We start from the raw sequence: 16900 nt of genomic DNA, 5'->3' as shown, positions 1-16900 counted from the left end.
ATCGTCTAACTAGGAAAGTGTTGATTTCTGATTCGAATTTGAAATTTATGAATAGTATTATTCCATATTGGCTCAATGTTGTTGCATCTCGTGACTTGTATATTTGATACTTTTCAATGTGTATTTTATCTTTAAAAAAAAAAAAAAGAGTTGCTCTTCTTTATGAGTTGGAAATCAAATCTGAACCAAATTGTTAAGTCGTTCAGGCCCAAAAATTAATGAATCTTTATTGGGCTTCGGTTTTTAAAAAATCCATGTGGAGCCCACCGATTTTGTACTTGGAATTAGTTTGAAAATTTGCTCTAAAGTTCAATTCATGGGTCGTTGACTAAACATTGTATCAGGGGAATATACATCATTCCTAGTCTAGCCATTACCTTCACTCGTACGCATCGATGATGTATAGTTTATTTAATATCAAGATGTCAAGCATTAGATGAGATATCAAATTCGATATTTAATTATAACAATTCGTTCTCTCAAATAAAAAATATATATCATATGCAATCGGGATATCTAACCTTCGATGTCCTTGGACATCATTTAACTAGATTAAATAATGATAAATTATTATTTATCAAATGGTAAATCGTTCGTGTTTATAAAATTTAAAACACGATTGGTTAGCGATCAAAATAATACATGAATATTTGTTATAAATATATATTTATTTAATCATCATCACATCAATAGGATCAAAACGATACACAAGTGAACTGATATATTATTCCCTTGATTTTGTCCGGTAGGTGGAATATTTTTCAGAATAAAAATGTGTGTGTAGTCAGAAGATTGAAAAATATTTAACATATGAAATGTAGTCTACTATGGTTTAAGTCTTTAGATATCTAACTAAAAATTTGTAAAAAACTTTTTTAAGTCCACAAAACTTGTACGAAACGGTCTCACAGATTAATTGTGTGAGACAGATTTTCAACAGGACAAGATCCATAAAAACATATTAGTTTTTAATATATACTAGTAAAAGTGCACACGCTTTGCGTATGCGATCAATATAATATAAACCAAATTCATTTCAGTTTCCTTCGATATAGGAGAAGTGAGTTATTAATAATGTGTAAAATGCAGTTTTCAAAATGCAAGACAGTTTTTTTTGTTTTTGTTTTTCACCTATTTTTACCCTTTTTTAAAATGTAAATATATTAAATTTTAAATAACTATCAAGGGTTAAATTGTAAATATATTTTGGTGTCATCAAAACGTTTCAAAACAGTTTTTAAAAATGGCTCAAGTTTTATAAAATAGTAAAATATATATATTTAGTTCCGAAATAATGTTTCCTAATACAAACACGACTGACATTAGAAAGATTTGTAAGGCATTTTCAACTATTGTGGGGCGTATATGAAAAAAACCCGAATTTCGAGGGTTATAGCGTAATTATTTTGAGGCAAATCCGAATTGGGTTTAGGAAAGTGGTTCCTATATTACAAACAAGAAAACAATATACCTCGCAGAAAATCAACGATCGTGCCATGTTTGTTGGTTCATTTGGAAATCCCAAGTGTTAAGGTCCGTTGTTTCGATTTATTTTCGCTGTATTTTGTTGTTTATTTTGAGTGATGTGCTATATGTTATCTCGCTAGCTAAATTGCATATTGTTTTTCACACTGAAACCAAGTTATGATTTTTAGTGCCAATTAGTTAATTTCGAATACTGTAGGTGAGGGCTTGTATTGCTCTTGCTACTGGTTTAGATATTCAAATTAACGATGGGAATTTACGGAATCAATTATGGGTGGAGGGTGATAAATTTTTTTTTTCTCTGTTAGTAAGCCGTGTTAAAGTTGATCAAGTTAGTAGTAGGGGCATGGATAGGTATTGTAGTCGATTGGATTATTTAATCACTTGGATTAAGTTGATTCTGGTCAGGAATCGAGACTAATATTATGGGACTTTGTTTTCGAGGAATGAATGTCTTCATTATCCCGCTTCAGCACGTAAGACTGGAGCTTCAGTTTTTCTTTTTATGTAAGCTAATTTCGATTCCAATCCTGTACGTTAATCGAAGAATTTCCTCGATTTGTGAACCCTGAGCATACTTTTTTACATATTTATAGTGCAAAGATGATATGTTTGTGGAGACAGCATTTCAAGTTCCATTTGTTACATCAGTTTAACGATCTTGGGGCAGTAGATGACAACAATAAATGTTATTGTGGATTTACTAGCAGGCTACGTCGTGATTATTATGGAGGCAACTGGAGGTGAAGGCGAGTCTCAAATGTCACCGTTAACAAAATGGAAGAATGACTTTTCGAGGGCATTTCGGTATTACTTGGATAGATCAGCTCCTCATATGGGTTATAGGTGGCTGGGAACACTTGCTGCTGCAGCAATCTACGTCTTACGTGTTTATTATGTGCGGGGCTTTTATGTCATCTCATATGGTATAGCAATCTACATCTTAAATTTATTGATCGGGTTTCTGTCTCCTAAAGTTGATCCGGAGATAGAAGCTTTAGATGGAGCTTATTCGCCAACTAAAGACTCCACTGAATTCAGGCCTTTCATCCGCCGACTGTCTGAGTTCAAATTTTGGTGAGATAATTATGACCATTTCTTGTGGTTGCATGGTAAAAAACACACATAGGGTTAATCCCTTCAGTAAGATATTTTATTTGTCTCAGTGTTGCATATTCTTTCTCGCTCAGTTGACATTCCATCTACAAGTATGCAGATCACTTATCAGTCTGTGAGGAAATTTAATGAGCAAGTTATCTTTTCCCTTGCAGTTTTCTTTTTTAGTACCATCTATCAGTATCTACAGTATGATTCTACTGGATGCATCATAGTAAGCTGTGATTTATCTAACTGAGAGTTTATTTCTGTACAACTGAAATCTGTGAGAACTGAGAAGTTTGAAAACAGTGCTTCATCATATACTGAATGTTAGGCTTGACTGGACTTGAACTTCTATTTTGGTGCTTTAGTTAACGGCTGAAAATTTAAACTGTCTGTCTGTTGAATAAATAGCTTTTTGTTCACATAGAATCAACTAAATGCGGGCTCTAAAGAATATGGGGAAAAGGGAAATACTGAAAAACTGTACCTGGTTGTAGTTGTATTGTCACTTGTGGGTTAATTTTCTTTCAGCTTTGTACTAGTTTTGTGTGTGCCGTTATTTTGCTTTTTTTGGCTGATCAAGCTATTATTTACTCTTTTATTTTATTATATTTCAGGTATGCAATCACAAAAGCCTTCTGCGTGGCCTTTTTCATGACCTTCTTCTCTGCATTCGACGTACCTGTCTTCTGGCCCATTTTGTTCTTTTACTGGGTTTTCTTATTTTTCCTGACCACGAAGCGGTTAATTACGCACATGATCAAGCACAGATATGTTCCTTTCAATATTGGAAAGCAGGTGATGCCAATTGTTGTTTAACCTGAAAATTTCTTGAAAATTTCCAGTTGTTTTGTTTTCCATCTTTTTTGCTATTCTACGCCATTCTATATAAAACAGAAAATAATGACCTCCTTTTCTTCATGCACACATTTGGCAGAGGTATGCTAGTATGAAGTCTGATGGAAGTACCAGTAGCTCATGAAAAGACTGAGGTCGAAAGCAAATTCCTTGATGTTGGAAATGAATCTTGTAAACTATGTAGCTCACCGAAGAAATCTATTTTCGATGTACTTCATCTTGAAGATGTACTTTTAGTTATGATAGTCATAAGTAAAATGATAAGTTCTTTCACTACAATGCTTTGTTTTGTGCATTTAGTCTTCCAAAGTGAAATGATAAAGTTCTTGTTCCTACAATGCTTTGTCTTTAGATATTGTTCAAAGGAGAATTATTATAATCGTATATCACGATTTCTAATGCCGAAGCTGTAGAGAATGCCAACATTTGTGATTTTCATGCCTTGCTAAGATGGCCCATTAATAACGTGTATTCAGATTTTGTATTGAGTTTTATATGACGTTTGAATTTGTGAATTTTTTTTTCCATATTTTACAATCATGCCCTTGACATTAGTTGGCTATGAGTTGGCGGTATTGTAACATTGCTCTTTTGTTAAACCATTCCCAATTTCCAAATGGGAAGCTTCAAGTTTACACGTGATTATCCTCTGATCGCTTCTTCATAGGCGAACATTGAAACTATGAAAGGGGGACCAAAATTATACATCTTATGAGTTATTGTATCATGCTCAATTGTGCTGTTCTAGTTTCCTTTTGTACAATTCACCTGCTAAAAACTCGAAATCATCGCAAAATGAATGACGGTTTTCTCGGCACCTAGTTGTAGCCTAGTCCGTTGATTAGTGCTAAATGATGTTGGTTTCTCATTGATTTTATGTATGTCCAGTGATAATCAATGTATACGTTTATATGTGAACCAGACTTTGACTTTGCTAGGGGATGCCAGACGAATCCTTGTAATTCACACGGTATTGGTGCAACAGCTTCCAACTACCGACCACCCACATTGCAAATTTGCATTGTAAAATATTACTTGACTTGCTTGAGAGTGGACGATACACATATTATATTGCTAACTAATTGATGATTGTGGTTTAGAAATGTTTAACACGATATTATTATAATTGGTTCTCAATCTGGTCCAGCTAGGCAAGAAAATGTCCACTCTAACTTCCATTTCTTGTTTAATATAATCCTCCATTTAGTACTTCAATGTTCACCAAATATTTTCAGTGACAAATGAATGGAAGAACCTATGTCTTGATCTTATTTTTCTGGGCAGTTCTCACCATTGTCACTCCCATGCTTATACGCCTCTCGACTTCTGCTAAACTCAGCTCCAGATTTGATGGTATGAAATTCATTTTGTATGGACTCTATTAATTTGGGTTGTTGATTAAGGTTCTATAGTTATACGCACTTTCATTCACCAATCTACATGTTTTCAAGAAGTTGAATCCTGCAGGTGAACAAAGGCAAGTGACGACGGCTTTATTGCCTAGAAGGGCACTTGGGAAAATCAGAGTATCACCAGCACCAGCACCTGCTGTGGAAAATGGCTCTTGGTGATGCTGAAAATTTTATTTTGTCATGGTCATACCGTCGTCGGAGAAAGATCCATAAAGTGCTAGCTATACCCAAGTATCAAGTGCCATTTCGATGAATTTCATAACTTTTTTTCTCAGGATAGACATTGCAAATAGCTATGATTGTGAATATGCAAACTGATAGAATCATATGGCGTTTATAGGAGGACTACTCCGTTTCATTGCTTTGACATAGCAAGAGTTATTTTTATATTGAAAATCTTTTATTTGCAAATAGCTATGTATGTGAATATGCATACTGATAGAATCATATGGGGTTTATCTTGTGAATTTTCAGCATTTCAAATGATCTTCTATAGCTTCGTATTATCTGCAGTAAGAGCTGGTGTAGTAGCTTAGATGATTACCATTTTGGTCAATTATGAGAAATAATGATAAATTGAAAAACAATTGACATGTTAAGTGCTAAAGTCAAATCATCATCTAGTCTAGCTTTTAAATGAGCCAAGTACTCCAAATCCTATTACATAATATGCTGCGTATGTATACATATTAGCTTCAAAATGCATATATACACACATTAACTCACACCATTAACGATCTTTATCCTCATCATTATGTACTTCCATTAACATGGTGGCCAACAGCCGTGGCGATTCTCCGGAAATGCGACGGCACCGATCTTATCCAAGCCGACCCACCGATAAACTCCTCCGTCAAGTACGGTTGGGCCTCTTGGCTCGAAAGATTTCGAGACCAATCTACCCTCTTAGAGACGCTTGCACCTGGCCCATAACATCTGTACTCTCCATAATATGCAGTCCTGTTCGTAAATTCAACAAGTTTGAGATTGTATTTGATCTAACTAGCTAGCATCTGCCGCATTTTTGTAAATGCCTTTTAATTCTTTAAAATCTAAAATAATTTGGGTTCGAGTTCAAACAACATCTAAAAAGATTGAAATGAATTACCTTTGCTTCGGCAAACTACCCCAATCATCCCATCCCTGAGGCAAAACAACATTCGACATGTAAGTGAAGGCAAAAACCACCCGAGAATAATCACCCCACGGTCTCCCTAATACAGCACTTTTCACTCCCGTGATCTTGCAATTCACAAACGTGAACCCCGTCTCCTCCGCCGGTGACTGCCGCCTCTGGGCCGTTACAGCCCCCGTCCCTCGTGCTAGAGAGTGCAAATGACACTTCTGCCACACCATATTTTGCCATAAAAAAAACTTGACACAAAAAATTTAGAAATATTCTCGTGGCCGCAAGAATTTACATGGATCAAGAATTTCACGACTAACCACGCCGGATCGCGTAGATCATATATAAATTCGTTAGTAGATGCATGTTAATGCATTGATCATGTGACATTACCTGAAAGAAAGAAGCTGCGTTCCCACAAATGAAGTCGGTGTCTCCTTCAATATAACAGTTGGAATAGTAATGTCTTCCCCTATCATCAAGCAATGCGTCTTGATGGGACAAAATTCGACAACTTATGAACGCAACTCTGTCACCGGATACTCGCAACGCCACAGCTTTCGCTCCCGAGCCATACTCATTCTGACTCAAAATATATATATAGGAACAAATTAACATAATCATACTGATCATCTTGAAGTTATAAATAAAAAGAGAGAGAAAAAAATTATGTCTTGATCAATCTTTTTAATTCTTGAAAAAAAAGATGAAATATTCACCTGAAACGTGAGATATCGAGCCATGAAATCAGATCCCAAGACTGTAAATGTAGGAGACTCAAAAATGGCTCCACTGTCACTCCAGGTTATTATAGTTTTACTAGCTTTAGTTGTTCCACTCAATGTAATGAAGGGTTTATCTTCTGGAACCACAATCTTTTCTCTATAAATCCCGGGTTTGATCAAAATAAATACTTGCTCTGAATTGTTAGACTTCACTGCATCAATGGCATCTTGAATTTTTCGATAATCTCCATTTCCAGACTGGTCTACTTCTACAAGAATAGCAGTTGGCTGCTCATTTGAATACTCTGATCCATTACTAGCCAGACAAAATCCCAGGAAACTTAGCAAGAAAATAGAACTAAAACCCATGATCATTTTAGGCTCAAAAGAATCCAAAGAAGAACAAGATGGTCAACTAGCTATAGAGTCGATCGGCCGGCGAGTGGAATCAAGATTATATATATTGAGGTTGCAAATAATATCGTATTGCATGTATTATTTCTAGAAGCTGAAGGTCATTTTTCTTGGTAGCATAGTTGAAAAGTATGGAGCACAGAAGCAGCACAGCATGGAAGTACGTACGATGATTTACACAGACGCTTCACATGTTTGAAAAGTAACTGTCGCCGAAACATGCTCATTTATGATTTACGTGCTAGCTACCCGACCTTCTGTTTCTCTTATTTTCTCTCAATAGTTTTTTTTTTTTTTTTTTTCTTTGGGATGAAATTTTTCACTATATTTGAATTCACGAAAAGATATATTAAATTAATCGAATTGAAATAATCATAATAGTCTAAGCGAAAAATCATGCAAAAGAATTGTTCACCTTCAAATTTAATTAAGGTCTTTGATTTCGGGGGGAAATAATTAACATTATAACAAATCGAATTGAAACAATATTTTTTTAAAAAAATTAATGCCTAGTTCATTAAAATAATATAGTCAAATATCAAATTCATTAGACACGTTATATGTTGGAATCCATTGAATTTAATTTATGTGTTTTGAGTGTGCAACCTCAAATTCGTTCTCAATTAATAAGTTTTACTGCAGGAGTTGACTCAAAAGTTGATAAAGAACAGAGTTGAAAATTTCAACATAACACAAGGCATTAAGCTTATGTTAGATTCAACGGTTATGAGGTCTATATATGTCTGAATATGTGAACTTCGTGATCTCAAATAAATTCGGGCGTATGGATCCTGCATAAGGGTGTTGCCCCTATTCTAGGATCAAAGCTTCCGGATAGTGGATACTTTCAATTCAAATGAAGTTATGTTATACTTGTTGTTAGATTTTGGAGAAATAGGATTATAAGCTACTGTTGATAATGAAAATCCCACAAAATATTATTGAAACAAACACATAAATTTCATTTTAAAACTCGTTAAAATATTGTAGACGTAGCTAGTGGTTTAAGGTGTCAAATATTTCATTCATTTTCTCAATGAAATGCAATGTATTATGTACAGATGTAGCAGATGCTTTATTTGATGACTGTGAAACAGATGTATACATATATACATGTTTTCTTGTTTACATACACGATCATAACTTTATGAAAATAACAGCTATTTCCCTTGCTATGGATCAACATGTCCTTATTACCATTTTTCCAGAGACTAAAGAAGTAGACTCACATTTGATAGTTGTGAACATTGTAAAAACACACTCTTTTCTTGTTCATCGGACATCGATCCGATCATCGTCACCCCTTGTTTTGCATCCAACTCGGCAACCATGACGCCTAGGATTCTCCGTATCTTCTGTTTCGGAGTCGCTGGATTCTAAGAAAAGACCTTGGAGACATCTCCTTCTGATCCTGGGCTTGTGCATAACTTTCTCCGCAGTTGTTGCGCTGAATTCTGCCTTTTGAACGTTGGTGGTCTTTATTTTGTCTCCTGACTCGATGTATTCTTTAGGTATATTGGCAAACACCATGTGAACTCCAGGATTTCGTTCACTAATGGAACAGTTGAACACCAGAGAGTTGTTGATGCTCTGTGCATTGTTGTTCACATAAGCTTCAGCTGGCTGGTCTTCTAGTATTCTTGGACTATCCATTATCTTAGCATTTTTGGAATGGCTCTCTAAATCCGTGGTCGTATCAGGACTTTCGTTACCTTCGATCTTGTAGCTTCTGTGAATGTGGATTGGTCCTTCTGTCCTTGAAGAATCTGGCCCCAAATGCATTGATGCGCCTCGGTTTTCTCCTGCAAGGGTGATTACACTTACTGGTTTGTCGTGAACACCGTTTTTCTGATCTCCAATGGCCATTTTGTTGACAAATGTTGAAAGGTTCCCTCTTATTTCTTTGTGCAGTGGCACATTTTCTCCCCTTGGTTGAGCAGATTGTTCATCCTTTCCAAAAGTCCTGTCTTGTTTCAGCTCTTCTTTTTCGACGTGCATTGGGTTCGAATCAGTCCCGGTATCAATATTCATTGTTGTGTGCGCTTCTGAACCAGATTTTGGAGCCAGAAAACCATTAATTTCCTTCTCTGTCTCATCCATATCATCTGTTTTCATTACTTGCTCTGTCACTACCTTCACTTCTTTAGTTTCTTCGGGATTGACACTCGAGCCTGAAATGGGTTCGCGTTCATCATTTAGATCAATAGTGTCCAAGTTTTGGGATGGCTCAGATGGCTTCCGATGCTCTGCAGGGGTGGTTGTTTTAGTACCTGCGTTCGATAAAATAAGAGGTGCGACTTCCATCTCGTTGTGTGTGATATTTCTTTCGTCCGTGCTTAGACTACTGGAATCATGGAAGAAGTCATTTTTAACATTTGCCGGCTGCTGTAGCTCTATGGGCTCTTGTTGATACGATGCAGGTTTCGGTTCTTCGTCGTTTGGAATAATCGAAGACGTGTTAGACTTGGAACTGGATCTTTTTGATTCTTTTGATGGGGAATTTGGCTGAACTCTATTGATGGATGGGGAGGATGCCAGCTTTGGAGAGCGAGAGGACGGGGATCGTGGTACTGGTTTTTTTTGGGGAGTCGAGGGCATCTGAGAGGCTGTAGGGGGCGGAGATGAGACCGGGGAACGTGCTTTAGGCGATACACGAGATGGAGACAAAGGTTGGGGAGGCGTTCTTGACTGAGATGTCCGACGAGAGGGTGATGCTGGTTGAGACAAGGCTCGGGATTGAGAAGTTGAACGAGATAGAGATGAGTTCTGAGGTTCGACGACAAAGTTAGTGGGGTTTGCATCCTCTGTGGATTGTATAGCAGTTTGCACTTCTCTTGTAGGTGGTGTTGTAGGTTCGTTGGTGATGGTCGATGTACCCGACTCTTGGTTCTCGGGTTCAGATGTAGATGGAGTCTTGAAGGAGGCAGCGGACGAGCTGGCGGGGCTGGTGGTTGGTTGGCTGTTGGTTGGAGCTTCAACTTTAGGTGCAGGGGTACGAGCAGAAACAGATTGTGGTGCTGATGCTGCTGGGCGTGGTGTTACACGTCGTTGATTTGATGTCCAAAAGCGGAATGGAAATGATTTTCGATCGGCCATTAATGTTCAATCACAGGGAAAATGAGAGGAGAAGAGAGTTTTTGAATGAATGTTTTGGAATATGATTGATGTGTGACAAAGGAAATGTGATTTCTTATAAAATATTGGTAATTGGAACTGTAGAAAATCCCAACAAATGAAACATGCATTCATTTTGTTCCTTTTCCTGCTGCTTTGCCAATCCGAGGAATCAACTTTGCTTGTCCAAGCATTTGGGCTTCTCCAGGAGTTTCTCCTTCAAGAGTAGCCTCCCCAAAATTCTTATCAAAAAAAAAAAAAAAAACGAGTACCCTCCCCAAATTCCAAATAGCCAACATCAGTCAGAATATTGTGTTGAAATTGTGCTTTATTTCATGTTTTATCTATGTAAATTTTCCCAAAAATTCTTACAATTTTTGTTTGACCTTTAAACTGGAGTACGATTTCAATGAAAATCCCTAAATATCAAAATGCTAGATTTTGTACTCGAAATATCATTCAACAACTTGACATAAAATCAATAAAAATTCTGATCCATAATAATATAACTAAATCATAAATTAAAGTTATTATATATGCGAAGCAATTAATGAATTAGAAGTAAAATACAATGATTTAACTTAACATGTAAATAAACCAGGGAAGTTCAGGGAACCAAAATAAAATCCAATTCTAGCAGTGAGGTTTAGGAATTGAAATTTTTTTATAATGGGTAAGAAATAAATTGATAATTTTTCCGATTTGTTTCAAAAGAAACACGAAAAGTAAATTATTTTATTAAATTTTTTTTTTTAAAAAAAGGTTCTTCCTCGATCAATAAAAAGGCTAATCTTTGGACATTAGAATTGTCATGACCAACGAAAAAAGCAAAAGGGAAACCAGAATCTGGGAAACCATTATATGCCTCGCCGACTTGTTCAAGGAAAGCATGTGTAAATTGTAATATTTACCAATTTGAAGATCCTTGAAAGAAACTTATGAGAGGGATTTAATTTACAAGAAATAAATCCATGCCAAATTTACTGCTCAAAAACAAAAGGAGAGATTCCATGTTCAGTTATTCACTCAAGTAGTTGAGTTCATAAGATGTAAATAATCGAAACCCATGTATTGAAATAAGCAAAATCAAACCTGGAGGTACAAAGCATGAACGCAACCTGAAACCTACTACTTCCAAAGCATTTAACATGTATTTTGTACTGTTTAACCAACCAAATTTCCTCAAAATCTACTGCCCCAAACCACCTCATTCATTAGCCTCAACTTCAATCCCTCACATCCCCTGAAAGATAAACATGCGCATAGTGAGCTTTGACGATCAGCGAGCAAATTAGTAACAAAATCTTGACTCATAAAATACTATGGTAAATCAAATATCATCATAATATGTGAGAGCAAACACAAGGTTCAAATGTAATATATGGATGACAAATGAAATGGACTTCAAATAAAATGAATGTGAATCAAAGGGGCTCAAGCAAAAATGGATCCAAATAAAAAAAATGAGCAGAACCAATTCATGTGTCAAATACCCAAATATGCATCATCAGAGCCATAAAGTGTACAGCACTATGACCCAAAAGATCTAGGGGTGAGTATTGCTCTGCAGCATACATTCAAAGGAATCGAAGGATGGCCGACACAGGCGGCACTTGGCTTGAGATCAAGAGGTTCCCTGCCAGAACAAGGTGCTTAGGCCCAACATATTCAGAATTTAAATAGTTATAACTTATAAGACATATTTGCTAAAAGTCCAGTCTCCGTTTGGACAAAGTACTTATAAAACATTTTCATAAAAGTGTTTTAAGCTTTGTTTTAGAAGTTATTTTAAGAACAAATATGTGTTTGGACAAATATTATATAAATTTTTTAAACATCTCAAAAGTAATGTTTTGATTTTCATCATTTGTATTTCATTCTAAAATCATTTCAAAACAACTCTCATTTGTTATTTAAAAACTATATTTGGAGAACATTTTTTTAAAAATTATTGTTTTTAAAAATCTTGTCAAAACACGTATTTTAAGTTTTTTCCTCTTAGAAGGCATTAATAACGTTTCTAAAGTACATGGCCAAGTGAAAGCTCAAATTTTTAAAAAGATTATACAAACTGAATTTCCATATTTTATATCTTTGAACAAATTTTTTTGATATGTTTACTATCACTTAGTACAAAAGGGATGTTGAATACTCTCAAGGAACACTACGGGTTAAGCAAATGCAAATGCAAATGCAAATGTGCGCGTTAGAATCCAAAAATGACAACATAAGGAGTGTGGCAAGAGTAAAAAATGCGCCGTCATTTTTTAAATTTAGTTTAAAAAGGCAAGTGTGCCTTGGACATCAAGCTCAAGAAACAGACAAAAAAATGAAAGCATACCAAGGTCCAAGACATGTGTGACTTAGATAATGGATCAAGTCGGCACTCTTAATCTATAACAGCAAATAAGAGACTTGCCACCTTGAATATAGGAAGCATATCTGACGGGCATTTGACACCAAAAAAAAGTAAAAGAAAAAAAAAGAGAGAGAGAGAGAGAGAGAGAGAGAGACACCAAGACAGTAAAACTTACTAGAGGGACTAGATAAAGCGCAACAAAACTGGAGATGCATCAGCATCCATAATCATCATTATGCTTTTCTTATGCAACTAGGCTTTTAATATGGCAGTGACCTATCTGATTGTTCGTCTCTTGCCGAAAGCTTCCTTTCTCGCCAACTCAATCCTTAGCTTTTCCGAGGGAAAAAATCCCCGAGCTTCCATAAATCCACGCATCCTTTGAGCATCTTGGACAAAACCACCAGCCAATAATGAACTAAAAATCCTCTCATATTCCTCATGCCCAAATTGCTCCTTCTTCGACTCCACAACACCCAAGGTTTGAAGAGCCTTCTTCTCGGACCCAGCTCTGGAGTACATGTCACAAAGGCTTATTTGGACTTCCAATGGTGGAGCCTCTCCCAGCTCAATAATCTTATCCAGTATCTGTTCAGCTTCATCGATAAGCTGCATTCTGCCCAACCAATCAATCAAAACTGTATAAGTAGAAACCCCAGGCTCAAAGCCACCATTCTCGAGCTCCAATAGAAGATTCAAGGCTTTATCCAATAGATTATTCTTTGCATAGGCTGCAATCATATTAGCAGTGCATCTGTCATCCGGCTTGTGCCCAAGTTTCATCATGTGATCAAAACTATTTCTAGCCTGCTCCGGATCACCGACTCGCCCAAATGTCTCAACTAGTAGTGTATAGAATTCCACAGTTGGCTGGAAACCAGCAAACTGCATGGTTAAGGCAACACGTTGTACTCCATTAACATCACCTTGGTGGGCAAAGGACGCAAGCACTGCCATATATATTTCTTTTGTGACTTTTACGCCACTAGCTTCCATTTTTCTCATCAATAAATCACTAGATTTAGGATCACCGGCATTTACATAGGCCATAATCATAGAATGGTAGACATTTGCATCTGGTTGGAACCCACGAGCCGTGAAGCTCTCATATGCTTCTTTGGCTCTCTCAAGATTTCCTGATTTGCTGTACATGTGAACCATAATGGTTGAAGTCAGAACATCAGGAAGAATGCCATTTTCATCCATCTTCTTTAGAATTCTCTCAGCATCTTTCCAGCGATTTTCTCTAGAAAGATCATCAACCAGCTTTGAATAATCATGCACACTAGTTTGAAAGGACTCTTCGTCAAGTACAATTTCCGCAATCTAAGCACACCCATAAAATTTAATCAAGGATCAGAAAGCAGGAAGAGTATGCATTCAACCATTAACCACGCTTATATCATCGACAATTGAAATGAAAATATATAAAATGTAAATACGCCTGTCCAGTTCGATAAAAAACATCTTATTCCAAGTTGCACCATCTAATAGCTATAATGAAATATTTTAAAGGTTGACAAGATAGGCCATCTAATACATATTCATTGAGTTCAATTAATTCATGTTAAATCAAATATAATGATCATGCCACAAAGTTGCGTTGTATTAGTTGTTTCCAATAGAAATAGCAGTTGAAGCATAAAAAATATCATCTATGCCAGAAGAAAGGACATCATATTATTTCCAACTTCCAGTGAAACAAACTGAACTTGCTAACAGGAGGTTAGTTATAACCTATAACGGAAAAATCAGAATCCTGATTAGACTACACAGGGCCCTGGAGATATTTAAAACCACATCAATTTACACAAAAAAGGAACGAAGTTCAAATATAAAGGAAATTTTGTTTTATTGCATATCCATGCAGCACCGCAATATTATGTTTCCAGCCCAGACTGAAGTGACATACCTTAAGGTGTAGACAAGGGTTCTGTTGTTTCAATCTATCAAGAAAATTAATCCAGTCAATCCTCGAAGGCTGGAGAAGGCCAACCCATTCACTTAAAAGAGGAGAAGGATCCTCCTCCTCCTGTAGTGAAAGAATTCTATCGGTAAGTAATTTGCACTTTCCAGATATTTGTTTTGGCTCTTGGGGCCACATAATTTTGCCACTCTCATGAACTTTATCAGCCACCTCAACCCACTTTGGGTCAGATAAATCAAGTCCATAAATCTTGTACTTTATCTTGCCATGCCTTTTGGGAAGAGTGACAGTTTTCGTTGTATCTTCAGCCACATCATTGGCATATCCCAGCCCTTCCTCTCTATCAATATTTTCTTTACTTAAATTAGTTTCTTCATGGGATTCTATTTGAGGATGCTTGTCCCGAAGGGACCCCAAACTCTGATAAAACTCACTTTCTTCCATCTTTTCACGGGCCCATTTAAACCTAAGCTCTCTCAGCATATCTCCCCGAACACCGACCTCACCAGCAAACCTATACATCTCCTTAACTTCCTCCGACTGAAGAAAAACCTTCATCTTCTCTTTTTTCTTTTCTTTAACCATGTCTTGCAGAACCGCATTGCTCACTTCCCACACAGTTCTCCACAAATCCTCGCTAAAGTCCGGTGAGGGTGTGGATTCAGCAACTCCAATCATTTGCTCAAGACCGCCCTTCTCCATCTCTGATGCAACCTTCTCAACAATAATTAACATCATCCCGTCAATTGTCTCCTTGTCACAGTCAGGATAAACTTCATTGACCTTTTGACGCATTGACCAAGCAAATCTAGACAAGAACTCATTCATGGATGCATCATTTTCAGACTCACCATCCGGATAACTAAATGACGAATTAGAATTACCTTGTTGGACCGTGTGAATGTGTCTACAATAATTTAAATCATACTTCAGGTATTGTGCGCCACAAATGGAAGATGAGATACCAATTACTCGAGGTGAATTGAGCAATGTAGGTGTGGACACAATATAATTAACTATAGATCTGTGTCCACCAGAGTACGAAGACAAAACTCTACCATTTAGTCTTGGTATGGTAATGATTGTTCTATTAGACAAGATGCGCCAAAAATTCATGTCTATATTTATCACCGCCCTTGAAAAGAAGCACTAATGTGGATCTATGGCGCCGATCCAAGCCACAACATAAAAGACTATGATAAAAAGAAAAACCCACAACAGACAAAACCAAAATCACTCTCTTGAGCGGTTGTTACCATTTGGAAATCAAATAGAGAGGTCAAGAAGTCAAATTTCCTGCATTTAAGAGAGACCAAAACATGATATGAGAAAGAATAAGTTATGGAGTACAAGATTCCAAAATTAGACTTCGAAATTTGAAAACTTCCACAGTGAATTTCGCAAAATAGTTGACAAACATTCGTGAGCTCAAAATTTCTAAAAATACAAGATCGTTGTTATAAAACGAAGTGCTAAATAGGCAACAATTTGTCACACAAAATTTAAGACAGATTCACGAGAGGCTGTGAGAAGGAAATAAAAATTATGAAACCCCTAAGTAGCTTAAACACTGCCATCCCAGATATCTACAAGTGCTGACATTTTCCGAGTGAAGTCTGCTTTGCCCCAAAGCAAACTACTCTACTTTCAGCTTCCACGTTCCAACTTATCAATTTTTGTTGCTTCACATCCATTTCAGGAGAAGGAATTCACTCAGTTTTCAAGGGGGCAAAAAATGGAAATATGTGGATACAAGCACAATGCACGTACTGGAGCTTTCTAAAAGATTCATCCTTTTCAGGATATGTAATTTTTTTCAAACTAAAAAGAAATGAACAATATCACGATAAAGCCAAAAACGAGCATCGATTTTTCTAGGAAAAAAGAGTAGATGTGAATCAAATACATGGAGATAACATAGAGTCACCAATCTCTGGAGTTGTCATCCTCGATCATGATCCACCTCCAGAAAAAAGCTTCAGCGACAAGTTTCTTAAACCCCGCCGATGTTGGAGTCTGCCGATAAAAGGTGCCGAAGCCAATCGATTTAGGTTTTCTCCGATTCTGTTTTTTTTTTACTGATTCTTTGAAAGGGCTAAATAACCCAAAGCCCGATCGTATAGTCTACAACATGGCCCAGTAAACCAAAGCCCAATTCTACTGTCAGAACGAAATGGACTATAAAGTAATTGAAAATTCGTTAAAAACAATCCAATCATCGGTTTAACCCATTTTTTTTTTCCAAATACCTCGATTCTATCGATTGATTCGATTTTATCGAATATTTTGGCATCCATACCTCCACCAATGATTTCCATGAATTGACTTATAATCAATTTCCGATCAAATCTATATGTTAATTCTTTTTAAAAGGAGGTA

The 16900-nt window shown here is 36.5% G+C and overlaps 3 protein-coding genes across 13 annotated transcripts; 1 reads left to right on the top strand and 2 right to left on the bottom strand.

Moving 5' to 3' along the window:
- The first annotated feature begins 1349 nt into the window (after positions 1 to 1349).
- On the top strand, positions 1350 to 3717 carry LOC140880196 (protein RER1B-like). 6 transcript variants are annotated; one of them, XM_073284413.1, is made up of 5 exons: positions 1350 to 1533; positions 1894 to 1992; positions 2196 to 2562; positions 3204 to 3384; positions 3524 to 3717. In XM_073284413.1, the coding sequence occupies exons 2-5, from the start codon at positions 1911 to 1913 to the stop codon at positions 3566 to 3568; spliced, it is 675 nt and encodes a 224-aa protein (XP_073140514.1). In that variant the 5' UTR covers positions 1350 to 1533; positions 1894 to 1910; the 3' UTR covers positions 3569 to 3717. The 6 variants fall into 6 exon arrangements, with proteins under 6 accessions (XP_073140514.1, XP_073140515.1, XP_073140518.1 ...); XM_073284414.1 differs by having other exon boundaries at positions 2082 to 2562; XM_073284417.1 differs by having other exon boundaries at positions 1351 to 1533; positions 1894 to 1961.
- Positions 3718 to 5368: 1651 nt separating this feature from the next.
- LOC140880195 (putative pectinesterase 11) lies at positions 5369 to 7133 on the bottom strand. 2 transcript variants are annotated; one of them, XM_073284411.1, is made up of 4 exons: positions 6702 to 7133; positions 6376 to 6564; positions 5965 to 6230; positions 5369 to 5816 (listed from the first exon to the last, which is right to left on the bottom strand). In XM_073284411.1, the coding sequence occupies exons 1-4, from the start codon at positions 7080 to 7082 to the stop codon at positions 5609 to 5611; spliced, it is 1044 nt and encodes a 347-aa protein (XP_073140512.1). In that variant the 5' UTR covers positions 7083 to 7133; the 3' UTR covers positions 5369 to 5608. The 2 variants fall into 2 exon arrangements, with proteins under 2 accessions (XP_073140512.1, XP_073140513.1); XM_073284412.1 differs by having other exon boundaries at positions 5965 to 6200.
- A 1010-nt stretch (positions 7134 to 8143) lies between these two features.
- Positions 8144 to 16585, bottom strand: LOC140879897 (uncharacterized). 5 transcript variants are annotated; one of them, XM_073283860.1, is made up of 5 exons: positions 16428 to 16585; positions 15778 to 15817; positions 14507 to 15235; positions 12770 to 13920; positions 11290 to 11478 (listed from the first exon to the last, which is right to left on the bottom strand). In XM_073283860.1, coding segments are annotated over exons 1-4 (1821 nt in total). In that variant the 5' UTR covers positions 16430 to 16585; the 3' UTR covers positions 11290 to 11478; positions 12770 to 12870. The 5 variants fall into 5 exon arrangements, with proteins under 5 accessions (XP_073139959.1, XP_073139960.1, XP_073139961.1 ...); XM_073283857.1 differs by having other exon boundaries at positions 14507 to 15817; XM_073283861.1 differs by lacking the exon at positions 15778 to 15817.
- Positions 16586 to 16900: the final 315 nt, after the last annotated feature.

The sequence above is a fragment of the Henckelia pumila genome, chromosome 2 (genome assembly GCF_033568475.1).
Source record: "Henckelia pumila isolate YLH828 chromosome 2, ASM3356847v2, whole genome shotgun sequence".
NCBI classification, from domain to species: Eukaryota; Viridiplantae; Streptophyta; class Magnoliopsida; order Lamiales; family Gesneriaceae; genus Henckelia; species Henckelia pumila.
The sequence above is the reverse complement of the archived record's forward strand: the minus strand, read 5'-3'. Positions and strand labels throughout refer to the sequence as shown.